Source organism: Bombus vancouverensis, chromosome 8, assembly GCF_051014615.1.
Source record: "Bombus vancouverensis nearcticus chromosome 8, iyBomVanc1_principal, whole genome shotgun sequence".
Taxonomy (NCBI): Eukaryota; Metazoa; Arthropoda; class Insecta; order Hymenoptera; family Apidae; genus Bombus; species Bombus vancouverensis.
The window spans coordinates 2,530,315-2,558,171 of record NC_134918.1 but is presented as its reverse complement, the minus strand read 5'-3'; the positions used below and the strand labels follow the sequence as shown (position 1 = coordinate 2,558,171).

Genomic DNA, 27,857 nt, shown 5'->3' with positions numbered 1-27,857 from the left:
CACGTCCACGCAACTGTAATCTGTTTGTCTCGATGCGTAATAATAAAACGAACGAGCCGGCAGGAAAGACAGGGACGATAAGTAAATGATAAGGGATGGCAGGGAAGGAATCGTTGCTCGTTGTCGGTCGCGGACCGGATGACGCGTATATGCGCGACACACCGTGTGTGCCTCCTGCCGCCATATCGGTGCATGGCGCGACGGTTCGAAGTTCAAGGCCGTGTCGTGCATCCAGTCATGTAATTACCGCTGAAACTCTCTCGTGGAAAAATGCGCCTCCGAAGAAACGGGGCTCGACCAGATCGAGGAACATGCAATGCCTAAAATCATGAAACCTTATCATGGTGACGCGGCGTTTCGGAGAAGCTTCTCACGCGAAAGTCGTTTCTCCGCGTTGCCTTGCGGAATACTTTAATCTCTCGTCAGTGCTCGCGGCAGCTGTCAGCGACGATGCCTCTGGACTAGCCACGGATCGATAATTCAACGTTCTCACGAGGCCAATCCAAAAAGAAGAAAACGAATGGAATGGACTGGACGGCCAAGAGAGGGGTTGAAGAGGGATCGGAGAGGGATGCATGAAAAACAGTATGCTCTCCCGTCGCACACTAATTTGCATCGGAGATACATATACATACACAGCGCGGCGGGAGAATCTCCCTTTTTCGACAGGGCAGTCGCGTATCAACAAGGGTATCTAACGATGAACAAGGGGCGAGACTCGTCCAGACTGGGGCGATAATGCTCTCGAACGTGTCGTCCTCGAGCTTCCGCTTCACCCGTTTTGGACAAAATTAAATATTTTATCTCGCCGACGAAATCGTGCCTCTCTCGCTTTCTCGATGAATTTTCGAGAGAAGGTTCTCCATTAAACCACGGAGCCAACTGGAGAATTTTCCCATTTTCATCGAGAAGGAAAAAGGCGGAGAGAAATTGTCGAAGAGAAATAATGGAAGAGAGAGGAAAGGGGGAATCGATCGCGGTATAGCCGACGTCATTTTTCTCCGTGGTATTATTCCGAATCGAAGTTGTCGTACAGGATGCAAGCGCGTCAAGATTACGTACGTGCCAGGAATTCTGGGATATTGACGGTATCGAAACCTACGAATTCTTCCTGTCGTCTCTGTTGTTCGTCTATTCGCCGCCGGCTTTATACAGGAGAGACTTTAATTTCCCGGGAATCGACAGGGCATACTATCGTCGTCGTTTCAAACAAGAGAAAAACCATAGATAGCGATTGCTTTCCCTGGTGCGAGTTTATCGCGTCCTAGAACGCATCTCCAACACGCAATTTCTGTTCTCGTTTCTCGGCCGATTACTCCAAATACTTCCTATCTCGCGTCTATCTTAGCTCGCGAGCGTCTGTGTTCGATGATAACACGCCAATCGACAGATAAATCGAATTAGGCTCATAGGAGAACAGGGTATACGTACCTATTGGTATCGTGGCTTCTCCATTTCGTCTTAATTGTCTTGTTGGAACTCGTCGATATCGAGGCTCTGACACAAACCGTTATTTCGACGGAATATTACGTCGACGATGAAGAACCAAATCGTTCCTAATTTCCAGAGTTACCGAAGAACCGAGGTTGGCGAAAGTTTCGCCGTTATAACTTTCGAAACAAAAAGTCAATCCAGCCGAAGCCTGAGACCGGTTCCCAACCCTTCGTCGAAAGTAACAATTATCGGAGCTCGCAAGCTCTTTTGGTTATTTAAAACGACTAGCGGAAGAGGATGGCGTAATTGCTTCGCTATCGTGGCTCGCAAAAGGCGGACGACAGTATTTGCGAAACAGAGTCGCGAAAGTCGACTTGATTTCGTCCATAACTTCGTTGTCTACCTTCCCCTGTATGCCGTATTAATCTCGTGTGACGGGCAAATCCCGTTGCAAAGATAATTAAATTGTCTACGAAAAGGATTAATTAAACCTTGACATTTCGTCTGTCCACGCGATAATCTTATACCCCATCGGATCGTTAAATCCTGCCCAGGCAGTCCTGACGACGTAACTCGCGTTACTATAAACGTATCGATCCGACTGGATGTCGTAACAGGTTGTGAGCAGCACGTGGTCGAATATAATATCGTTGAAAGACACAACTTGCTAAGGTATTGCTGTTGCGAATATTCTTCCGATATTCGTGGTCGCATCGCCGGCGTTTCTAACGATATTCAATCAGATCAATATGTACGAATCGTGGTTTCAGTCACTCGAACGTCCCGATATACAGGCATACAACGTGCCAGCCAGACACACAGGTACGCGCAAATTTTCAAGAGGTTGCGGATAGGTCTCTGACCTAGGCGAGCTGCAACGCGCACACTTCGGTCACAGTGAATATTCCATTCGTAGTCACAGGAAGTAGCGTGAGAGTTATATATGCGCATAGGCTCGAACGGGGTTGCGGCTATTCCGGCTAGCGGCTCTCGAGGGTTGTTCAGCTATCAGGGACGTACCTCTCCGGCCACTCGATGCATCGTAGTTTCGCATTATCGCGCGACCCGTCTCTCGTGAAAATAACCACGTGAATTAACTCGTCGCTGTGCGCGAAACGAACGGCTCTGACGGTAAATTGTTTTCTCAGTCCGTTCGTACACGTACGTATATAGCTGTAGCGTACAGCTTGGACAGGCTTAATATTTTCCAGGTTTAAAGGATTATTTCGGAAATAGAATGAACGCGTTTACAGGCAGTCTGAGAAAGCTCTTGTTTTCGAACTTGCGAAATGTTAGGCTAGTCAGACGATAACACTCGACAACGTAGGTTTCAAGGACGCGCGAACATTGTATGAGAGTAATCGAGTTAATTTCGTCGATTATGCTTCTCCGTGGGGTCGGCCGATGTTGCGGTTATTCCAGTGCTCGACTCTCCGGGGGATGCCGAGCTTGTCCTTCGCTCAGGGACGCATCCTTACGCGAAACCTCGAGTTTCCACAGCGTGTCGAAGCGCAGCTATTACGAAATCACCGCCGAAATTAATTCGAACGGTTCGATAACAAGTATGAAACTAATTTGGCAAATGGCACGTGATCTTTGCTCGTTCAGATACAAACGAACTTGCGGCTACCGCATTGGCAAACGTTCGAAACGCTGGCAGACGTTGCCGGATACTTCGCCAGCGAGTTCGCGACTACCTCTATCCAACGCATCGCGCGGAATCCTACCGCTCGAAACTGCCAAGGAGAAAACACTCGCAATCTTCGAACTAGTCCATTTCCAGCCCTTTCCAATTTTCCAAACCTTTTGATACTTACCCCTGGAAGCTGTCGCAATCCTGAAAAATGCGAACAACTGTCTTTCGTTTCGATGCAAATAGTTGCGTGTACCGTGACAAACGGTCTACGGGTAATAAAAAGAATGAGAGAGAACAGTAATATGGAGGACAGGGGAGAGGAGAACTCGCAGGATCGGACGCAAACGTTCGCCCCTGAATCGTGTGTGTCGGGGGTTGCGAGCCGTGTCAGGATCGAGGGTAGGCGGCCGACGAACCAAGGGAGGCCGATAGATAGGGATGAAGGGAGAAAGGCTCGGTGGGTGAGCCGTACCGGGGGAAGGACGCCGGGCGTCGCGGCGCAGGCTGCCGCACCCAGCAAAGCGCTTGCTCCCCTTGAACCGGCAAAACGTATACCTGACGCAACCGAGGAGACGACGAGCGCGCGTCGTTCTCGCGATACGCTGTTGCTAGGCGCTCGTTTTCGAGCAACGATTCCGCTCCGGGAATTCACCCCGCTGTCCACCGAAGCCGTCCATTCGCCTGTGTTTCGCGGATTCCCAACACCGAGCCAAGGTCACGACACGTTTGCGTATCGCGTTCCACGAAACTTGCCAATCTGAAACCCGGTGCTATCCGCGCTACTTGCCCTTTGCGTCCTGCGCGTCCTGCGCGTCCTGCGCGTCCTTTGGAAGCGTGCTACGAGCCGGTGTTCCCTCTTTGCGTCCTGTGTTCGCTTGCGCGGCTTCTACGTCTTCCTGTGAAGTTCTCCACTTTTATACGTGACATCGATATGTGAATTCAAGTGAAGTTTCGAAGAGCGATAAGGGAAGACGAGGTGGTTCGAGGGATGAGATAGGAACCGATGAAGGTAACCAAAAACTGGCTGGGAAGGAAAGTTGTACGAAGTGTGCGGTACTCGGGTTTGTCATGTCAGGAGTTGGAAAGAATCGCGATACATATATCGGCACGTATGCGACAGGAAGTAGCCGAAGGTGAAGTACGAACCAGTGGGTGGGTGACGAAGAGAGGAGGAAGATTTCGAAGCGCCGTGTCAAGGTTGCACGACCTTGATTCGGTCAGCGACACGAGCTTGGCTACGTTTCGCAAAATCGAGCGCACGCTGGATTCGTGCGCTGAGCACGCGTGTATCGTCACTAGCCGCTTCGAATTTTCACAGAAGTGTCCTCGTTCTTTCGATTCGACGATGCTTTTTCTCAACTCGAATTTCTTCGCGCATAAACCGCCAGTATATTAATCGCTTATTCCAAGTATCGAAGCATCAAATCTTATAGCATCGTTAAGAGGTAACTATAGGGACAAAGTCTTAAAGTTCCTCGAAAGTTCTCCGGGTTGTGAATCGTATAATTTTAGAAACGGTTTTATTTCTCCAGTCCAGGAGAACGTCTAGTTAACCGAATCGACGCGAATGTAACTTTATATCGTCCCAGGGACGTTTTTCTCCTGCGATACTTTTTTAAGCCGGAAAATGCTCTCGAGAATATTTATGAACTATTACGAAGCCGTCTCTGATAAAACACGTTTCGTTCCCTCAGACCATTTGGTTTCCCTACGTTTAAACGTGGATTAATCGAATAGTCGTTCGATCCTGCGGGACCCCTCTGAATTTCATTAACACGACCACTCTCTTATCTCTAAATACGCATATGCATCGAAGCGAAAGAAAGCCGATTTTCACCGACGTAGACGGAGCGTTTAGCATCGCGAAAATGTTCGCGGAGCTTGCAGGCTAATTACTGTACCAACGGGAATAACACTGCGGTAGTCGGCCCTGCGGAGACTGCAGACAGACGTGGGTGGTGTCCATCTTGAAATAGATTGCATGCCTTACCGGGAGTCGTGCGAGCTTTTTCACGAATTAAATCTCTCTCATCCATTCGCCATAAACTACATTCCAACATAGATATTCGTTTCTCGAAAGTACTCGAGTCAAACTCGTTGCAAGAGAATTCCTCTGTTGCCAGGGTATTTTTCGAATGCGATGAAAGTTTGAATTCGCTCCAGGAAATACTGTTCCCGTATTTTCGTGGAACGATCAGTCGATATCTCGACTGAATAGTTTCATGTTTATGTCCGGTTCTGGCGGAATTTACGTGACGGGACTGGAAGGTCTGTGGCCAGGATTAGGCGGTGCCCCTGCCTTTGGGATAGGTTAGGTTCGTCCTCATAGACGTATGCGAGTGCACGCGAGATCTCTATCGGTTTTGGAAGTTGCTCGCAAATCGCGTAACAAGAGTTTCCGACGCTTGGAAAGATGAAGCAACGGCTTAGATAAGAACACCCGTATCTTCCCGCCACGCTCCGCGATAGAGGACATTAAACTGGCTTTTCCACTTTCCCGTGCGGTACTGGAAAGAACTGGGGGAGGAGTTCGTTTGAAAGCGATTATCTTGCATAAAGATAGTTGTTTTAAAATTACGTTGATGGTTGTTCACAGTCATTAAGCAACAATAGAAACCGTCGTTCAACGGAGATCAAAATTGAAATCCATCGAAGCCGTGGAATATAGAATCGCGAGTTCGGTAGATCCAGTAGCTAGCTCGTTAATCGAAGAGGAGGACGGGATAAAATTTCCAGTGCATCTCCGGTGTGTTTCCGACGACGATATCGATTCGAAAGTGGCGGTGCAGCAAATGCACCGGAAAGAGAAGAAACATCACCGGTAAACGAAGAAGTTGCATCGAGTGTACCACTGAATTCCGCCGCTTCGTGCACGACGCTCCAAATCCTACCGACACCGGAACCGACCGCTTTCCTTCGAAAATTCGTTCTTTCCTTGCTTCAGAGAACTCTTTCGATAAAATCGTGGATGTCGCTGCTATAGCGAGACAACAGTGGAAACAAAAAAATCGCGTCTTCCGTCCTGAAGATTTATTTCACGCCTATACGTTCTCGAAGTGTTCTATTCCTCACCGTGCCGATGAAAACAGTGACTAGTGGTGGGTGATGATCAGTGACCCACCGTTTCGAATGAAGTGGTTTTAGGATGATGGTGGAGCGTGTCGAGGACCATCTCTTCATGTATCGACGTCCCGTTTACCGAGTCTTCCAGTACCTCGAAACCACCGAGTAAGTATCACGACCAAAAAGCATTTCTCCGCGATTTCACGCCGATCGTGTTTATACTTGTATCGCGTTATCGAACGCGATCGTTTCGAGCGGCTTTGTTTCGACGGGACGCGGAAAGATCCGCAACGACGACGAGACAAAGATGAAATAAATTACGCGTTTCACCGACCATGGGAGCGAATCGAATCTCGATAATATGCGATCTCGGAGAGGTTTTGGAAAGTTTGCCCAGGGGGTTCGAGATGGTTCCGGTTCCTTAGACGCTGGGTATCCAGCTGTTAGTATCTTCAGAACCACGGAACAGGCGTTTAAACAAAGGGGTTAGTTCGTTTGAAGAGCAGCCAATGGCAATTTCCATGCATAAAGCCTTTGCAAGTCCCTCTTCCAATTCGTGAATGGAGGGAAACGCCGCGAGGGAGATTCGAGTGGGAGTAAAAGGAGGAGGAAGAAGAGGAACGCAGATGGTTTCGCGCGAAAACACCTTCTTTTTTCGTAGACTGTGTTACGTCGATACCAACGGGTTACCATGGCAAAATTGCCATCATCGACCACAGCCCTCTCGGTAACCGTTTCTAATTGATGCTATTAAATGAACTTCAATATCGCCGGTGCGTAGCTACTGTCGTTTCCTTATACTTGCAAACTTTCGAAATCTTTCAAGATTAAATTTTATCTGCGTCCTCGACAAAAGAATCGTTACGGTATCTCCGTTTCTCTTTCGTTCGACGATAATCGCTTTGCATTGTACGTTGTAAAGTTTTATCGCGACCACAATTCCATCTAAAAAGCTCCATGGTCCGTCAAATTACAGCAAAAGATTTACCTCGCCGAATAGCTAGAAAGAAGTCACGTGACGTGGAAAATGAGGAAGCTTTGGTCAGGATGCCAGCCAGAACTCGCTGGTCAGACCTTACCTAAAAAGTTTCGGGAGACGTCTGCGACGCTTTTCTCAAGTGGTTCGCTACTATAATACTTGCATCTATGTACTTAGTTCCGAGACGCGTCAGCTCGCCGCGAGAGCTACATAAACAGTGATATCCTCCGTAAGAGTAATTCCCTCGCTTCATCCGAGTAATCGAAATTTCGGAATAATCGAAAAGTGAAGCGAATTCGATGCTATCTTAAGCAAGAACGATACGAATTTTAACATAGATTCGAAATCAAGGACGCAATGTATGGGATAAATCTCGTTCGAGTCTTAATAAGCGATCTTTGTTACACAAATAGGATAGTTCTGAACACTTTTCCACGGTACGAACCAGTTTCATTGTTCGAAAGCTGTTGGGAAATCGAGTCCGCCTTTCCATTCGAAGTTCAACGAGCTTTTAATCCACGAGAGTCGTCATTTTAGAATTTAGATGGACCACCATCGTTCGTTCGTTCGCTGTTTGACTGGCCTAGCAGGTTCTACGAGCAGCGAATTTTCGAGAGGTCGACCTTCGATTTTACGTTTCGTAAGCTGACCGCGTCGTCTCGGATAGCGTGAAATCAACCTCGAATTAATCGCCGACGTCCCATGAGTATTCTTGTATTTAATATATAGTATAACCGTGTCGAGATTGTCGGGAAAAAGGACATCGAATTTGGCCCCAATGAAGCGTATCTTCTTAATATCCTGTTAAAAAATAATCAACTCGAGCACGAAGGTAACTCGAAGCACCTGGTGTTGCTCTTTCAGGTTAAGTATCGCTTGTTCAGATTCGCAAAAAGTGGATAACCACCGCGATCTTTCATGAGAAGTTCCGCTCAATTCCCTCTGCTTGACATTCTGTGATTTCCGATGGTTTGGAGTTTGCCCTTTACTACCCCCTTGGTGAAATTCGTGCCGTGAACGACGTCCATCCTGTGGTCAATTAGTGGTCACTTTCTCGAAAATCGTATCGATTACCTCGCTGCTGTTTTCGTTTTTGGAGGTTTCCTTCCGGTTCCAGCTATTTTCTTGAACGATGTCTATCCATGTTAGTGGTAAATAATCTATCGCATCAAAGATTTCTCTCCGGCAATACTTCCCTCAAATATATCTGCCTTAAGAACTTGAAGAAATTGAAACTTGGAACAATTTCCTACGTCCGAAGAAGTAACTCTATAACGTTCTTCGTGAATTCTTTAGCTGGAAGAAAATTCAGTTTACCAAGAAAAATAAACGCAAATATTGCAACGAATAAATTGGAAAGAGAAATAACTTAAAAGTGGCAAACGTGTCAGAAAAAAGAGAGAAAAAGGAGAAGGAAGATGGAGTTGAACTACAAAGTTATCGATGTGAAAATGTGCCACGATGTTCGCGAACTATCTATGTGTATGTATGTGTAGGGTCGTGTCGAAGTCGCAATGCGGATGCACCTCGTATTCCATCTCCTTGATTACACACCGTTGTCATGCATTGGGGCGATCGATCCAGCTAAGCTAGATCACCGACGATGCTATATGCGTGTTAAATCCTATGAGTTACACCATGAATGTATTTCAGACCATAGAGAATACAACGTTCTTCCTTTTCTATAAAATAACTCTGTGAGTTCGCGACTGCTCGTAAAAATATAAATTCTCGTAAAGTTGGTGGCTCTATCGGAACGGTCGAATATACCCTGTGGATGATTTATTCCTGCGGACTATTGTTTAACTTCTATCCTTCGCTTAAATGCCATTAAACACCGCCAGCTCGTTGTCCCGTGGAGAACCTTTCACACCGCAACTCGATCGCGTTGCGAGGCTTGTATTTTCTTCGCCCGGTATTGTCGATGCTTTGCATTCCTTGTTCTGGGCCCGGTTTCCGCGTTTTCTTTGTAGCCTAGTTACCGTGATTACAACCTGTCATCATTTTCTCTCTCATCCCTATAGAATACGTACGTATCTCCGAGAAACGAAGCTAGTTTATATAAGATCCGCATTTCTCTTTCATTCCGATGAAAACGATTCGCTTTGAAGCTCACGCAAGGGGGATCAAATACACCCCTTAACCTTAAAAATCGACTAAACGGAAATAGAAAGCAAGAAGAGGAGAAGCGATCGCGTTGGAAGTTTCATGGAGGTGAAATATCGAGCAATCGGCGTCTCCAGGCAGTCTGTTGGCGCGATCGTGCACCGACTTGGAACAGCCGATCGCCCTGTTTATTTGCGCCATAGGAATTGCGCTAGCGACGCGATTTTTCATAGACGTCCCACGCGTTAGAGCCAGTGAAACACGGACACAGAAGAGAAGGAACGGCTCAATAGGGAAAGAGAGGAGAAGAGAGAGAACGGCAGGTTGTCCGTTCGACTCGTCGATCAGTTTCTATCCGACGTCGAGGTAGCGCGTACGCGATTCGTGGCAAAGAAACGCGAACGTATCGAGGGTGTGTCGAGCTGGCAGGGTGAATCGCGTCTCCGGTGTTTCGAGGCGCGAGGAAAAAAAACAAGGACGAGTCGAGTTTCATTTCCGTGGTAAAAAATTCTCCACGTTCTATTTTCGTATTGAAAATCGTATGCTACTCGGCACACCCGTGTTCCCCATCGGGGCAGGAAAACTCGCGAAAACGATCGGGGACTCGGGACGTTGAACCAGCCAGCGCAAAATTAAAATCGTACGCAATGCCTGTTCCTCGTCTTTCCCCTTATACCATGGCTATATTTCGAGACACGGCGACCGCGCAGCCTGCCCCAGCCAGATGTAATTCAATTTCGTAAAACGAGACCCATGCGATCGTTCCGACACAGTTCCCTCGCGTCTCGATTCGCTAGCATCGATCACGAGGATCAAATGAACACCGTACGAATCAAACGATCCACGCGCTTAAGAATCGAGTTACCACCGTACGAGCAAAAGTAGATGGGCAACGGATGACAAAAGACTATGACGAGACAACCGGATCGAGCGGAGTTCGCTAAGATATCGATAAAGCGATCTACGATTCGATCGAAGAATTTTCAACGGCGACTACTCAAGTGCTCGCTATTCGATGACGCGTCCAACCAACTGATTGTCAGTCGACGAACATTCCGCGGTATTGCCTCGGCGGATAAGTAGATTTTCCTGGATTCGTTCGATGAGTTGTACGTGATTTCGTACGAGATCGTCGAACACTCCGGAAGGATAATGCTGGAGCTGGTGGAACGCAAGGCCAACGGAATCTCGTGGCCGAGCTGCCGCGGCCAAAACTTGGAATCATTGGGCAAAGATCCCAAGGGGATTTTTTTTCTCCGCCGAGACAGAGCATGTCCTCGGGAGAAACGATGGAGAAGAGAGAACGGGGGTTTGCTATGCTCCCTGGGGCAATTGAGATGCAACGACTCCTACACACCTGACACCGTTGGCACGTGGAAATTTCACAGGGTGTCTCGTCCGAGGTAAACCTCAGAAAGCGCGAAAGAAGGGAGACCGAGGAAATAGAAACGTCTGCAGGAAGAAGCGGAGAAGGAGAATTTGCATCATCGAGAGTCTTGCTTGTTCCATCCTCGCTGTTCTTACGCAATTAAGATTCCTTCGTGCAAACAGAGATCCCGTAAATCGTTCGACTTCCGCGAAACAAGCCAGCGACGATTTATTACTCGCGCTTGTATTTTTCCGTGGCGACGAGTATGTTTCGCGGCTTGTAACGAGCGATAGAGGCACGCGAGCCTCGTTACGGCTGTGACGATGCAAAAGCGCAATAGAGAAAGTAATAGTGAAAGGTAAAGTGCGTGGGCGATAGTCGCAGGTGCGTGGTGGTCCTGCTCGTGCCGAGTCGAGCCGCTCTGTTGTCGGGTCAGGGACGCACTTCTCGTATCCTCTCTCTTTCTCTCTTTTCCTTGCTCTTTTCTCCTTCTTTTTATACCACCGAGACTACCCTCCGCGACGAAAAACTCTCTTAGTAGCCGCTGTCGTCGCGTGCTCCCGATTTCTCGCTGCGATACGTCGCCCTAGAAACAGAAAAGTCTTTCGAACGATAGCAGCCGTGTAATCGGTACGATCTCATTCACCGATCTCGCTGAATTATCGATCGTAGCAGCTCATCTTCCACACTAACGAAAAGAGAAAGTAACGCGCCGCTATTTTTCTCCATGCGAATCAAGTTTCGAATCCAATCAGCTATTTCGGCTGCTTGATATTCAGCGACAAACAAGTAATAAGTTGAGCTCGGTGTTTGCGCTTTGTAATTAGCGGGCCGGAAGCTATTTAATATTATCCGCGCAATTGAATTAATTCGGCCGATTTAGCGAGCCGCGAAAACGCTGAGCAATGAATATTCATCGTGGGGACAGAAAACTGGCCGCCAACCTTTTCGCTCGTCCCTCGCCCTTCCATCTTATATCTCGACTTTCTGTAGAAAGATTCCTCCGGCCGATACCACGGCGGCATTTAACAATTACGCTGGTTGCGCAACTCCTTCGTTCGTCGTTATGTTGCTCCAAAGTGCCACGTGAATTAAAAGGCCGATCGACTTACCGTGTACCGGCTTACTCGTGTCGATAATCGTTCGCGGATCATGGGCTTGAGTTTATACGAGGTACGTAACCGCGTCGTGAATCGGTGTAATGTTGCGCGAATAATTAATTCGTGCTTTGCTGGCCGACAAACGGTTGTTTCATCCGCTGTGCGCTGTTAACGAAGCATTCACCGTATTTTACCGTATTTTATTCCTTTCGGTAGAGTTTACCGTTACGTTTGGATCATTTAATTTATGACAATTTAAACTAGCGGCGAGTGTACTTCTCGCGTAGAAAAACGATTATTAAATGCTTCCAGCCCATAGGTAAGTTATCCCACTTTTTTAGAGTAAGCTCGCGTTCCTGGGTAGAACAACCTGGTTCTGATTCGACGCGATCCTTTCCACGATCCAGTACACCAAACGAATAGCTGGTGGTTCTCGGCGTAAATGCTTCGTCCCTGACCGACGGCATTCCTTAGGCGGACGACGCTCGTAATATACATTTGCATTAATAGCAGCGATGCAAACACAAGGCTCGGCTGGAACTGCTCAACGACGCTTTCGTGCGTCAGCTTTTTCATGAATTTAGCGTGAGACCTGTCGTTTTACACACGCGTGAAAAGTTGCGTCACCGATGTTGCGGGTTCTTCGAGGAACGCGAAAAGTCAATACAAAGATGAAACTTGTTTCAATGATTGCGCGTAGAGAGGTGGCTGAAGAACGTGTCCGGAAGCTGCAAATACTTTCAACCGAGCGTAGTAAAGTACCTGCGGACGTGCGATCCTCTTACCATTGCATTCGCAAAGATTCTTCCATCTTCTAGCGCGTTGCTTTCAACTACTCGTCAAATAGCCTCGTAACTAGCCTCGGAACGATAATCACGTGAAATCATTTTAATAACACGTCGCAACGAACGTCTATCTCCGATCATCGATTCTCGTGAAATCTCACAAATCTCAGCGGGAATTCGAAGTTCTTTCAGAACATGTTCACCGTGAGCAAGCGCGTTAAGCTGCTCGGTCCGTTTGAAAAGAGTCGCCGGAACTCCGGTTTCAGAATCGAGATGGGGAACTTCCGTGAATACCTGCTCTCTCCCACGGATGCACGCGTTCCGAGCAGCCTGAATCGGTAACTATGTAAGTGCAGCGCGCAGGCAAATGTGTCAGAAGGCCGCGTCCATAAGGGGTAGGTATGAAACGCGGACGGTTGAATGGGGATGCGGTTGCGTACAAACACGTGCAGCCCCGTTTCTCAAAAGCCTTCCAACATCGTTCACGCTACGCGAATTTTTTATCGTAACCGACGCTCAGCTAAATCTAGCCGCGCTATCGTCTTTGACCCCGTACAGCAAGAGGGTTAACTCTGCAACTCTTTTGTATGGAAAACATTTCAGAAAAGTCCCTCGCCCTTCTGTTACCGAGTCGCGATTCAGAAGGTTTCTTTCCATGTATTTTAGAAAATATCCTCTTTCGTCCGCAGCAATGTAATACGCTGTTTCATTGGAATATCTATTCGCGATAGCCAGCAAACAGCAAATCGGTCTTCAGTCAAATCGAAGACGAACAGTCGAGATATTTTATTGGGCTATCTCGCATGACGTCATCGATGCAATCTTCTTCTGGAAAAATGTCGGTATTCGTCAACCATAGATACGTAAAAGTTATCGTGAAAATTTTAATCCGCGTGATAAGGCGTCAAAATGTCTGGTCGTCTTCGTTAATAGTCATTGCCTGGTGAAACACGTCTTCGTCAGAGTGCAAATCTAGTAGATAGAATGGTGATTAGTGATTGTATCGCGTTGTTCTTTTGTAACATCGAAAAATACCGAGCAAACTTCGACAGCGCGCAAGGAACGGCTGAGCACAATCGCCTGATGAACAATCACGATTACTCGATCATTCGCATGAGAAATCTTTGTCCGTAAGCATCCAGAAACATATATACCACGGTGTAACGTTATCACGAACTCTTGATTAAAGCAGGGATTTTAATAACGAGAAAAAAACAGGAAAGAAGATTGTGGTAATTTAAAAACTTGTCGTAATTGAACGTGCCAACAGGGAGTTACCGTGTACGATATCTAGAGTACAAGTTTCTTTGCTTGTCGCGAAATATCCACGTTTCGTCGACAACGAAATTCGCTTCGAAGAAGAGTTTCAGAAGAAATTCTTCCCTCTATGGTCCGATGAATAATTAATCTTCTCGATGCAAAGCTTGCACGTTAGTTACCTAGTGCGAGTCGAGGTTTTATGAGATAATGCATAATTGACGCGGTCGTTCCCGCGTCGTCGACTAAGCCGACTTCTTTACCAACCCCTTTTTATTCTTCTTTTTTTTTTCATACAGCCATGAGGGGATGAGCACTGGCGTAGGAGATGGAGCTGGAGGCGGCGGTGGCGTGCAGGGAAGCGGCGGCGGAAGAAACACGCCGCCCCATGGATCGCCCACCCCCATGGACAAGGCGACTCTAAAAGTCCATCTGCCTAACGGTAAGTTTCTACCTAAATCTTGAACAAAGTCCTACTCGAATTAATTAGGAGAATGCTTCGATGAAACTGATTAAATATCGGGAAAAGAAGGGAGCGTTGTTTTTCCGTAAAAAGGATTCGAGATTGGATTTGAGTGGTAAACCAACTGTTGTTCGTAGTGAAAGTCGTCTGATTTTCAGGTGGTTTCAACGTTGTTAAGTTCGGTGATGCGATCGATGTGAGGGGCATCATCTCTTTAGTAACTAGTCGATTGTCAGTTGGAATTAGACACTATAGAAACCTTTACGCCATGAGACTGCATCACCCTGGATCGGGGGAGAGTTACTGGTTGCATCAAGACACAACCATGTATCAGGTATTTTGACATCTTCCGTTCCGAAACAAGTTTTCTTATTAGAAACAGTGGGATTAAGACTCGTTTGTTATTACCAGGTTCAAGAAAAGTACGAGAAAAAACATCCTCACTGCGAGTGGAGATACGAACTGAGGGTACGATACTTGCCACAAAACCTGAATGATCTATATGAAAAGGATAAAGTGACCTTCTACTATTACTACGATCAGGTATCTTCAAGAATCAACCGAGCTGCACCAGCTCCATCGATTTTATAATAGTTGAACAGAATTTAATTGCTTATCCCGTAGGTTCGAAACGATTATCTCTGCGCAAACCACGCAGCTCTTGATCAGGATGTGGCGGTACAACTATGTTGTCTTGAGATTCGCTACTTCTTCAAAGACATGCCACAGGTCGCGCTCGACAAGAAGAGCAATCTCGAGTACCTAGAGAGAGAGGTAAGCGCATTGTTCCTACGAAAGTTGATTGGTTTGTTTGAGGGTTTGCTGTAAAAGCGTCGCGTTTGGTTCGCAGGTCGGTCTACACAAGTTCTTACCGCGGTCCGTGTTGAATGGAATGAAACCAAAGGCACTACGCAAGTTAATACAGCAGCATTTCAAAAAAGTTGCAGCATTGTCTGAGCTGGAATGCATGTTCAAGTTCTTCGATCTCTTGCGCGCGCATTACAGATTCGATCAGGAAAGATTTATATGCGCTTTGGGGGTGAGTTTGTCGAATTGCCGTAGCTCTGTCTACTTGTAGTTATCATAGTCTAAAACTGTCTTGTATCGTTCTGCATGCGGGGAAAAACGGTATTATTTTTTGAGTTTTTTGTGTTTTCTAAGACAATCCGAGAAGAGACCACCCCATGGCCGATCACGACAAAGTAAGTGATGTGGACAGCGATATGAAGCCGGTCCTAAGAAAGGGGAATTACGAGTATTGGAAGACAATGACGGAAGCCTCGCTAATTTTCCTGGGTTGCTGGGAGGCAATAGAACCAGGATTTACGGAAGCGCAAAGGCTGGACCCAGAATGCATGAGGAAGGATAACATGGCACTTGCATATCTTTTCCGACATATTCGCCCCGAATATATCGGAGAAATTAAATCCTTGAAGACAGCGAGGGATTGTTGGAAGGCGCTAGAGGACGTCCATGGAAGGTCCACGTCGATGGACACTGTCCTATGCATACGGGAACTGGGTACCATAGAAAAAACCCCGATATGGACGTCGCAAAATACTGCGGAAAGATATACGATCTGTGCGAAAAAATTTCCAACGCAGGTTTAAGAATCGAAGACCACATGATGGCGTGTTTCATCTTAGCCGGCCTCGTGGCGGACCCAAACTACACGACATATCTTAAGACGGTAAGACTCGATAAGAATCTAACCTCGAGGGTCGTGAAATCCGATCTCCTACTTGAGGAAAGGAGAATGGAAGCGGCCATGGGTCCCTCCGAGAAGAACAGTGCAATGGCGGCTTGCAAACAATCGAAGACCAAGCCCCAACAAAATCAAGATGGCGCTAAGAAAAAGCACAAAAACCCAAAGGATAAAAAATGCTATAAATGTGGAAAACGAGACCACATATCGTACAACTGCCATGAGGGAAAAGAAGACAAGGAAGAGAAAGACCCAGAAAACAAAGTGGAGAAAGGATCGGAAGATAAACCGAGATCCAAGGGACTTATCTCCACACTGGCTTTATCATCTATCAACCACGTGGAAAGGGACAGGATCAGCTATCTTGACTCGGAAGCCTCAAACCATATGACCCCGGATAGGTATCGGTTCGTGGACTTCGTGCCTGCGACTGGACAGATCCGGATTGGTAAGGGGTACCTGGAAGTCAAGGGAAAAGGCACGATCGTCGTGAAGATGACCAAAGCCTGTGGCGGGTGGAGTCTATCCTTGTCGAACGCCCTGTGGGTGCCTGAATTAAATGTAAATCTAATCTCGATCAGGCAATTGGCAGTGAAAGGCGTCACCACAGTGTGTACGAAGGATGAGGCCGTCGGCACACATGATGATGGGGATGTGGTATTTAACTCAAAGGTAGGAGACAACGTGTACTACCTAGAGACAATACCACCTGAGAGGCATGTAGCAAACGTTTCCATGGAGAACGATCAAGAAGAACCTGGAAATGATGACGACCACGCCAAGGTTATTGAAGCTAAGGCGTACAAAGGTATCGTGTCATGGCATGAGAGGTTAGGTCATCTACATGGGGACGCGATGAGAAAGATCCCCGTGAAGAACGTGAAGGAGGGCTCTAGGATACATGAGGAACCATGCGGGGTCTGCGTGAAAGGGAAAATGACAAAAGTACCATTTCCGAAGACAGCCCACCACATGTGTCAACGTCCTTTAGAAATAGTTCACAGCGATATTAGTGGCAGAACGCAATGCAAGTCGCTGGGCGGAGGTAATTATTTCGTAACGTTCATAGATGATTTTTCTCGTTTCATGCACGTCAGAATCATCAGTAGGAAGAATGAAGTACTCAAGTGCTTCAAGGAGTACCAGGCGGAGATGGAGGCTTTACACCAATCCAAGATAAGTGCCCTTCAAACAGATAACGGGGGTGAGTACACAGGAGAAAACTTCGAGAACTACCTGAAGGAGAAAGGCATCTTACACAGGAAAACTGTTCCTAGAAACCCTGAACAAAATGGTGTCTCCGAACGAGCGAACAGAACCCTGGTCGAGATGTCCAGATGTTTACTCATCCAATCTGGACTCCCTGACTATCTGTGGGGGGAGGCTGTGAACACGACATGCCACATAAGAAACCTATGCCCATCCGCTGCCATCGGAGACAAGATCCCACTGGAATTATGGAAGGGTAAGGGATGTGACCTCCAAGGGGAGATAAACAGACTGAGAGTGTTTGGATGCAGAGTCTGGTATCTAAAGAGTCCAAGTGGAGGAAAATTCGAGAGCAGAGCGGATGAGGGGATATTTGTGGGATATGACAGACAGGTCAAAGGTTATAGAATTTACCTACCGAAGATCCAAAAGGTGATAATATCCTGTCATGTCAGGTTCGAGGAGAACACGTTTCCCTACAAGAGCGCTAAGGCGGAAACGAACCATATAAAGGATAAGTCCTCGGAATGGATATGGGATGTAGAAACCTTTGAACATAGGGGAGAGAACATAGGGAGAAACTGACGTCGAGACACAGAGTGACGGAGAAAACGACGAAGGGGAAACCGACTACTTTATGGACAGTTTAACGTGTGAGGACAATCCAGTGAATACTGTGAGTGTACCGTTTGTGCCGAGGAGGTCGTCAAGACTACACAAACCAAGAATATGTGATTGTTGTGCTCACACTGCGACTGTTTGTAAAGCTCAAAACGTGTGTGTACCTGTGAATGTGTATGAAGCCCTGAGGGGGCCAGACGCTCAAAAATGGACTGATGCAATAAGGAAGGAACTAGACAATCTAAAAAGTAAAGATGTGTGGGACATTGTGCAAAGACCCTTAAATAAAAACGTTATAGACTGTAAGTGGGTGCTTGTGATAAAGAGAGACCCTGATAGGTATAAGGCTAGACTAGTAGCTCGGGGATTCTGGCAGAGGCCTGGAGTAGATTATTCAGAAACCTTTAGTCCAATAGTAAAACGCAGAACTCTAAGAATTCTGCTTGCTCTATGTGCGGAAAATGAGTGGGTTTACGAGCACATCGATGTGGAATGTGCGTATCTCAACAGCCCTCTGGATGAGGATATATACATGGAGCAACCAGAACTCTTTAGAGTTCCAGGTAAAGACAGAACTAAATTTGTGTGTAAGCTCAAAAAGAGCCTGTATGGACTGAAGCAAGCTGGAAGAATGTGGTTTAGACACATCAATAGCATTTTAAGAGGTATGAGTCTGAACCCATGCGTGAGTGGTCCATGTGTGTATGTGGATGCGTCTAAAAAATTTATTGTAGCTGTGTATGTGGACGACATCCTTGTGTTTGGGACGAATGAGTGGATTGAGATATTCAAAACTAGGATTAAGGACAAATTAGATGTTAGAATGCTAGGTGTAGACACTCAATTTCTGTCCATCCACCTGAGTAAGCCAAACAGCACCACTGTAGTATTCGATCAATCTGTACAGATAGGTCAAATGCTGGATCTGTTTGACATTACTCGTGAGGTTGGGGTGGTGGGAGTGTCGACACCGCTAGCTAGAGAATGTGAGGCTGGTTTTGATATTGAACGTGATGAGCCTTTCGACAGTAAATTATATGAACAAGCTGTGGGGCACATAATGTATGTAGCTACTGTAAGTCGTCCTGATCTTGCGTGTGCAATAGGGAAACTAAGCCAAAGATGCGCGAATCCGACTGTATCCGATTGGAAAGCAGTGAAGCGGGTATTCAGATATTTACTAAAGACCAAAGACTTGAAGTTAGTATACCAAAGGACCGGGCAACCTCTGAAGGTGTTTTGCGACTCGGATTTTGCGGGTTGTACGGTAGACAGGAAATCCAGGAGCGGGTATGTGTTCATACTCGCTGGTGGTGCGATATCCTGGCTATCCAAAAAACAACCGATTATAGCTCAATCGACGTGCGAAGCGGAATTTGTGGCAATGCAGGAAGCAGCAAGGGAAACAGTGTGGATTTCTTTACTGTTAAAGGAATTGGGTCAACTGTCATATTGCCCTCGCCCCTGCAAGATATTCTGCGATAATATCGGAGCTATTTCATGGTCAAAGGACGAAATAGTTGCTGAGAGTTCTAAGCACGTCCAAGTGCGTTACTTTTACGTTAAGAACTGCGTATCGAGGGGGATACTAGATTATATTTATGTACCTAGTCCTGAGAATGTGGCTGACATTCTCACCAAAGGCCTAAATAGGATTAAGACTCAGCAATTTACCAAAGCTATGGGGCTTGTAGAAACTAGCGATCAAAGAGTGTTGAGAAATGTTAAGTTGGTACGATCGCTGCTTACTACAAGCTAAGTTGGTACGACTTCTAACGACGCTCTTTTGTCTTAGAAGTCGACCACGTTGTTCTATTGACTTGGAGATTCCTGTGTGGTAAGACGTGTTATAAGACTGAAATATATTGGAGAAAACGAATCTAAGCGAATCGTTATTTTATAAACCCAAAACCTTATTAAATAACAATCAAAGCCATGTGTCCTGGGTTTTGGTTATGGTGTATGCAAATTCGTCGGGCGGTAAGTTTGCCAAGCTTAAAGCGTTCTCTATTAGTTTCTTCTGTGTGGTGTATCTTTGCGTCAGTGTATCATGGTATAATGTTTTCATTTCTCGAGTTTATCAGAAATAGGAATATCCTTTTATAGAAAAAGAAAATTTTATATTTATATATATTATATTTTTTTTCTTTCCTTTTTTTTCTTCTTTTTTTTCTTCTTCCCCTTTTTCTTTTTTTTTTGTTTTTTTATTGTTAAAACCTTTGTTTTATTTTAGGTTTTTCGTACTTGTTATCAGTGAAAATAAATATTATGAATACTACTTGGATTGTAATTATATACATATATGCGTACGTATTGGTAAGTTGTATAAATGAGATTTGTTTTATTGTTATAAATATATAAGTATATATCATCAATAGGAATAAATATCACAGATGTACCTTGTTTTCGAGTATATATATATATATATATATATATATATATATATATATATATATGTGCGTGCAAAGGTAAATATGACGGCTTGTTTTTATGAGTCACTTGCATTATCAATGGAAGTGAATGTTATAAATATCGCCTACTTTACAACATGCGTGTATATATATGTCGGAGATGAAAGGAAAGCCGAAGCCCTTCCTTGGAAATTTTGGGAACATCCTCTAGTACCTTAGCCTAGATTTTATTATAGTTGTAATTGTTTAAGATTTGTAATAAGCGAGATTGGGTTCGAGGTGACAATCGGTCGCTGAACGTAGCCACGGTCACGGGATGGATGTTTTATCTAACGGAGGTCTGGAGTGGTTGTATGTGTTTTCCGAGAAGTGTGGTTGTGGCGGCATGCGGCCTCGAGAGCGGGCCGAGCCACGTGTGATGTTGCCTCGGAGGTGCCGATGCAATGGGACATACATTGTATTTAGTAACCAAAACTCCAGGCAGAAACTGCCTAGCAACGGCGTTTGGAACTCTCTCGATGCTTCCAACGAGTGTGCCTAGCAACGGCGTTTGGAACCTTCTCGATGCTTCCAAACGGGGATAGAAAACAAAATGCAATCGTACAGGGAGAAAAATCTCCACGAGGCTGGCATGCTTGCGATTGCCTTGGAGAGTGATACATCGAGCGTTTTCGAGGATCGCGTTTGCGTCTAAGTTAGTTTCGCTTAGTAAGGAGTTATCCCGGTGACCGTGGATTCGTTTGAACTCAAACATTGCTAATAGTATTATTTAATTTAATTATTCGTAGATCGTATTATTCATTAGGCTTAGTGTTTGTTAGACTTATTATTAGTTGTACTTGTTATTTGTTAAGCTTAGTGATAGACCTGTATATACGTGTAAATAAAATCTCGGCTTTGTGAAACGATGGCTAGTCCACATGAAGAGTCGTCGCGCGCCCAAAATTCGAATCCTGATCCGACATCAGAAGTGGGATCAGAACCGTTTAAAGTGCTACAAGGGCAAATGGACCTTATGCGCGAGTTAATTCAGACGCTAGCGCACAAAACGGGGGAGCAACGACCGAGTACGGAATCTAAGGATGCAACGTTACCACGTTTTGACCCCGAAGGCGCGGGCGCCGATCCATCCGCGTGGTGCTCTCATGCTGATCTGATTTTGAAAGACCACCCGATGCAAGAGAGTGCGTTACTTTCCGCTCTAAATCGCGCCCTAAGGGGTTCTGCTGCGCATTGGCTTTCACAAATGGTGCGCGGTGGAAAGCTTACCTGGCCAACGTTTAAGGAACAATTTCTTTCGCGTTTTGGTGGCAGAGAGACAGCCGCTTCGGCGTTAATAAGGATATCCAGAGAACGACCGTCGGAGACTGAATCTCCGGGAGCGTACGGTAGTCGCCTCCGCTCCATGCTGCAGATGAAGTTGCAAGATCTAACGATGCCCGAAGTGATCAATGCCCTCGCCCTTTATATGCTGAGTTCACAAGATCGACGCTTTCGGCGACTAACGCTCGCGAATAATATCAGGACGGAGGACCAATTTCATGATGAAATGAGGATTCTCCCTTACAACGATCAGCCGACATTTTCGCCAAGAAATTCACTAACGGAACCTGAAGCTAAACGCAGCAGGCTATCAGTTCCTCGGATTAAGTGCTACCGCTGTGGTGCTCACGGACATAGGAGAACGGAGTGTCGCCTGCAAACACAAACGGGGAAGGAGCAGGATATACGAAACCCGAAGGAAAAACGACCAGCCGCATCGTCGAAGGTGACCTGCTTCAAATGCCACGAGGAGGGACATATCGCGCCTAATTGCCCATCATCGCGGAAAAGAAACTACGATTCCATTGACGAACGCCGGATCGACTCCTGTGTAGTAGAAGCTCCGGCTGGTAGATTAAGCCATCTGGGTGAGTCGTATCCATTTTACTTTGATTCTGGGGCCGAGTGTTCGTTAATCAAAGAGTCCCTAGCCTCGAAATTTTCGGGCAAAAGAATAACCGATGTGGTAGTGATGCGGGGGATCGGGAATACTTGTATTAAGAGTACACTTCAGATTTTGTCCACTGTTCGTATTAACGATCTTACATTGGAGATAGTTTTTCATGTCCTTGCTGACGATTACCTAAAATACGACATCATGATTGGTCGCGAGATTTTGAGCCAGGGATTCGACGTAAATATCGCGCAAGATAGCCTCGTTATTTGTAAAACAAAGGTCGTTAACGCTTGTGGTAAAGTCGCAGAAGATGCGGTCAACATTAACGAGGTTGACACTGATGTGATCGGTAACTATAAAGATCGATTAATCTCTGTTCTCGAAAAATTCAAAGAATCATTCATTACGGGTTTCCCGCGTACTCGCGTCAGTACGGGCCAGTTGGAAATACGGCTAATCGATCCCAACGTCACCGTGCAGAGAAGCCCTTACAGGCTTAGCGTGGAAGAGCGAAGAATAGTACGCGAGAGGATAGACGAGTTAATTAAAGCACAAATTGTAAAACCTAGTAATTCGCCGTTCGCGAGCCCTATAATACTCGTGAAGAAGAAGGACGGCTCAGACAGATTGTGCGTAGACTTTCGAGCGCTGAATAAAAATACGGCCGCGGATCGGTATCCCTTACCCCTTATTGCTGACCAAATCGCGAGATTGCAGAGTGCGAGATACTTCATTAGCCTGGACATGGCTAGCGGATTTCACCAGATCCCCATTCACCCTAACTCGACGGAATATACTGCGTTCGTTACCCCCGACGGTCAATACGAATACGTGACGATGCCGTTTGGGTTGAAAAATGCACCAGCCGTTTTCCAGAGAGCCATTTTCAAGGCCTTAGGCGACCTCGCTTATTCGTATGTCGTTGTTTATTTGGACGACGTTCTAATAATCGCCGACTCAATAGATCAAGCTCTAGAAAGGTTGCACACTGTACTAAACACTCTCGTAAACGCCGGATTTTCTTTCAATTTCGCTAAATGTTCTTTTCTGAAGACGTCGGTACTTTATTTGGGATATGTAATTCGTAACGGAGAAGTTCGTCCAAACCCGGGAAAAATACAAGCTTTGAATTCTTTACCTGCACCGTCGACCGTCACACAGCTTAGGCAGTTTATAGGTTTGGCCTCTTACTTCCGAAAATTTATTCCTAAATTTTCGCAAGTGATGAAACCCTTGTACGCACTCACTTCTAGTAACAAGCACATAACTTGGACGGACAGGCACGAAAAGATAAGACAACAGATAATTTCCGTTCTGACCGACGCGCCGGTGTTAATGATATTTGATCCCAATCGGCCCATAGAGTTACATACCGACGCTAGTTCGGAGGGGTATGGAGCTATTTTAATGCATAGAGTCGAAAAGGAAAACAGAGTCATCGAATATTATAGTAAAAGGACCAGTCCCGCGGAATCTAGGTATCATTCGTACGAACTGGAGACACTAGCAGTAGTAAGCGCCGTTAAGCATTTCCGACACTACTTACATGGACGGAAATTCTTAGTAGTTACGGACTGTAATTCTTTGAAAGCCTCCAGCAACAAAGTAAACTTAAACGACCGGGTTTATAGGTGGTGGGCTTATTTGCAAACATTCGATTTTGACATCATGTATCGAGAGGGTAAACGAATGGCCCACGTAGATTTCTTTTCGCGAAACCCCGTAGACTTGAATCGCCGTATGATAGACAAGGTCGCAGAGAAAGAGATTAATCTGGCCGAGATCTCCGAAGACTGGCTATTAGCGGAACAACGTCGCGATCCGCAAATCTCCGAAATCGTTAATAAATTACAGAACGAAGAGCTCGCGGAAGATATCGCGAATACCTACGAACTGCGATCCGGTACACTTTACCGTAAAGTACAACGAAAGGGCAGAACCCTTTGCTTACCCATTGTTCCGAGAGGTTTTAGATGGTCCGTCATCAACCATGTGCATCAGTCAATTATGCACTTAGGATGGGATAAAACGCTCGAGAAGCTCTATGAGTATTATTGGTTCGAGGGAATGGCGAAGTATGTTCGCAAGTTTGTCGAGAACTGCCATGCTTGTAGAGTTTCGAAGGCTAGTTCAGGTAAAATACAGGCTGAACTGCATCCTATACCTAAGACCGGCATACCGTGGCATACGGTGCATATGGACATAACGGGCAAGCTGAGTGGCAAGAATGACTCGAAAGAGTATGTCGTCGTCTTGATCGATGCCTTTACGAAATTCGTGCACTTATATCACACACGCAAATTGGATTTGCTCAGCGTTATCAAGGCACTTAAGTCCGCCGTGTTTTTGTTCGGTAGTCCCTGTCGGATAATAGCAGATCAGGGTAGATGTTTCACGGGCCGGGAATTTCAAGAATTCTGTGCAAGCAAACAAATCAAAGTTCATTTGATCGCGACCGGTGCAAGTAGGGCCAATGGGCAAGTAGAACGTGTTATGAGCACGTTAAAAAATATGTTCACAACGGTAGAAACGACCGGGCGTTCATGGCAAGACGCGATCGGGGAGATGCAATTGGCTTTGAATTGCACCATCAACCGCGTAACCAAATCGAGTCCTTTAGAGTTATTGATTGGTAGAGCAGCAAGACCGTATGACTTATTACTACCTGATAACATCGAGGAAAAAGAAATAGATATCTCCAGTGTAAGACAACAGGCAATAAAAGAGATGGAAACTAGTGCTAGGTATGACAAAGAGAGATTCGATAAAACCAAAGCTAAAGTAGTTAGGTTTAATCCTGGTGATTTGGTACTACGCCAAAATGAAGAAAGGAACCAGACAAAATTGGATCCAAAATTCAGGGGTCCGTTTGTGATATCGGAGGTCCTGGGAGGAGACCGATATACCTTGAAAACACTGGATGGGAAAAGGTCATACAAGTACAGTCATGACAGGTTAAGGAAAATGCCGGATAGTCGCATTCCTGCGGAGTTGGATGTCTGTTGTGATGACGAGAACAGTGACCATGGCGATGTGAGTACCCCGATCCCAGAGGATCGTAGAATTATATGAGCCCAGGTGCGGCCATGGGACGGAGTTCAGTGCGGTCAGGCACTGGGAGTGACGATGTCACGAAGCTGGGAGCCGGTTTAGTACCGACAGCGACGATGTCACGAAGCTGGGAGCCGGTTTAGTACCGACAGCGACGATGTCACGAAGCTGGGAGCCGGTTTAGTACCGACAGCGACGATGTCACGAAGCTGGGAGCCGGTTTAGTACCGACAGCGACGATGTCACGAAGCTGGGAGCCGGTTTAGTACCGACAGCGACGATGTCACGAAGCTGGGAGCCGGTTTAGTACCGACAGCGACGATGTCACGAAGCTGGGAGCCGGTTTAGTACCGACAGCGACGATGTCACGAAGCTGGGAGCCGGTTTAGTACCGACAGCGACAATGCCACGAGGTTGGAGCTGGTCTAGTACCGACAGCGACAATGTCACGGATTTGGAGCTGGTCTAGTACCGACAGCGACGATGTCACGAAGCTGGAGCTGGTCTAGTACCGACAGTGACAATGTCACGAGGCTGGAGGCGGTCTAGTGTTGACAGCGATCGTGTTACGAAGCTGGTTATGTAACGAACTTTGAGAGTATGTGCGATTCGAAGGATGAGACCCATTTGGGTGTGAAATCGAGAATGGTCCGTCATGTCATTACGACCCGACTGAAAGCACGCAGAATGCAACTGGCACTTTGAATGCTAATCACAATGACACTAATCTTGTTTCCTTTTGTTTTGTTAACGAAGGTACACCCGAGGACGTGTGATAGTCAGGATGGCCGTGTCGGAGATGAAAGGAAAGCCGAAGCCCTTCCTTGGAAATTTTGGGAACATCCTCTAGTACCTTAGCCTAGATTTTATTATAGTTGTAATTGTTTAAGATTTGTAATAAGCGAGATTGGGTTCGAGGTGACAATCGGTCGCTGAACGTAGCCACGGTCACGGGATGGATGTTTTATCTAACGGAGGTCTGGAGTGGTTGTATGTGTTTTCCGAGAAGTGTGGTTGTGGCGGCATGCGGCCTCGAGAGCGGGCCGAGCCACGTGTGATGTTGCCTCGGAGGTGCCGATGCAATGGGACATACATTGTATTTAGTAACCAAAACTCCAGGCAGAAACTGCCTAGCAACGGCGTTTGGAACTCTCTCGATGCTTCCAACGAGTGTGCCTAGCAACGGCGTTTGGAACCTTCTCGATGCTTCCAAACGGGGATAGAAAACAAAATGCAATCGTACAGGGAGAAAAATCTCCACGAGGCTGGCATGCTTGCGATTGCCTTGGAGAGTGATACATCGAGCGTTTTCGAGGATCGCATTTGCGTCTAAGTTAGTTTCGCTTAGTAAGGAGTTATCCCGGTGACCGTGGATTCGTTTGAACTCAAACATTGCTAATAGTATTATTTAATTTAATTATTCGTAGATCGTATTATTCATTAGGCTTAGTGCTTGTTAGACTTATTATTAGTTGTACTTATTATTTGTTAAGCTTAGTGATAGACCTGTATATACGTGTAAATAAAATCTCGGCTTTGTGAAACGATGGCTAGTCCACATGAAGAGTCGTCGCGCGCCCAAAATTCGAATCCTGATCCGACATATATATAGTGGTGAACATAAGTGAAAATTATATGCATAGTTATAAATGTTGTTTGTTTACAGGTGGATAGCATCAGTGTTTGGTTTCCTGAGTGGCGTACAAATACTTTACAGTTCCACTGTGTGGATTGCTATTCATGTTCTTCCATCCGTCGTTCAGAAAATGGTTGATGAGTTCGCCATCAGTTCGTGCATATCTTTTCCGACATATTCGCCCCGAATATATCGGAGAAATTAAATCCTTGAAGACAGCGAGGGATTGTTGGAAGACGCTAGAGGACGTCCATGGAAGGTCCACGTCGATGGACACTGTCCTATGCATACGGGAACTGGGTACCATAGAAAAAACCCCGATATGGACGTCGCAAAATACTGCGGAAAGATATACGATCTGTGCGAAAAAATTTCCAACGCAGGTTTAAGAATCGAAGACCACATGATGGCGTGTTTCATCTTAGCCGGCCTCGTGGCGGACCCAAACTACACGACATATCTTAGGACGGTAAGACTCGATAAGAATCTAACCTCGAGGGTCGTGAAATCCGATCTCCTACTTGAGGAAAGGAGAATGGAAGCGGCCATGGGTCCCTCCGAGAAGAACAGTGCAATGGCGGCTTGCAAACAATCGAAGACCAAGCCCCAACAAAATCAAGATGGCGCTAAGAAAAAGCACAAAAACCCAAAGGATAAAAAATGCTATAAATGTGGAAAACGAGACCACATATCGTACAACTGCCATGAGGGAAAAGAAGACAAGGAAGAGAAAGACCCAGAAAACAAAGTGGAGAAAGGATCGGAAGATAAACCGAGATCCAAGGGACTTATCTCCACACTGGCTTTATCATCTATCAACCACGTGGAAAGGGACAGGATCAGCTATCTTGACTCGGGAGCCTCAAACCATATGACCCCGGATAGGTATCGGTTCGTGGACTTCGTGCCTGCGACTGGACAGATCCGGATTGGTAAGGGGTACCTGGAAGTCAAGGGAAAAGGCACGATCGTCGTGAAGATGACCAAAGCCTGTGGCGGGTGGAGTCTATCCTTGTCGAACGCCCTGTGGATGCCTGAATTAAATGTAAATCTAATCTCGATCAGGCAATTGGCAGTGAAAGGCGTCACCACA

At 46.2% G+C, this 27,857-nt stretch overlaps 1 protein-coding gene across 4 annotated transcripts in view; it reads left to right on the top strand.

Moving 5' to 3' along the window:
• Positions 1-15,300, top strand: part of LOC117164902 (protein tyrosine kinase 2 Fak) — a 29,771-nt gene extending 14,471 nt beyond the window's left edge. Inside the window, exons 2-7 of one of the 4 annotated variants that reach the window (XM_076620373.1) lie at positions 5,667-6,298; positions 14,029-14,171; positions 14,351-14,526; positions 14,604-14,735; positions 14,817-14,966; positions 15,043-15,300. In XM_076620373.1, coding sequence (XP_076476488.1) covers positions 6,216-6,298; positions 14,029-14,171; positions 14,351-14,526; positions 14,604-14,735; positions 14,817-14,966; positions 15,043-15,270 — 912 coding nt within the window. In that variant the 5' untranslated portion in view covers positions 5,667-6,215 and the 3' untranslated portion in view covers positions 15,271-15,300. Of the gene's footprint in view, positions 1-5,666; positions 6,299-9,583; positions 10,622-11,789; positions 12,819-14,028; positions 14,172-14,350; positions 14,527-14,603; positions 14,736-14,816; positions 14,967-15,042 lie in introns of those variants that run through there. The other 3 variants (XM_076620372.1, XM_076620375.1, XM_076620374.1) reach the window with 3 other exon arrangements.
• The last annotated feature ends 12,557 nt before the right edge of the window (positions 15,301-27,857 follow it).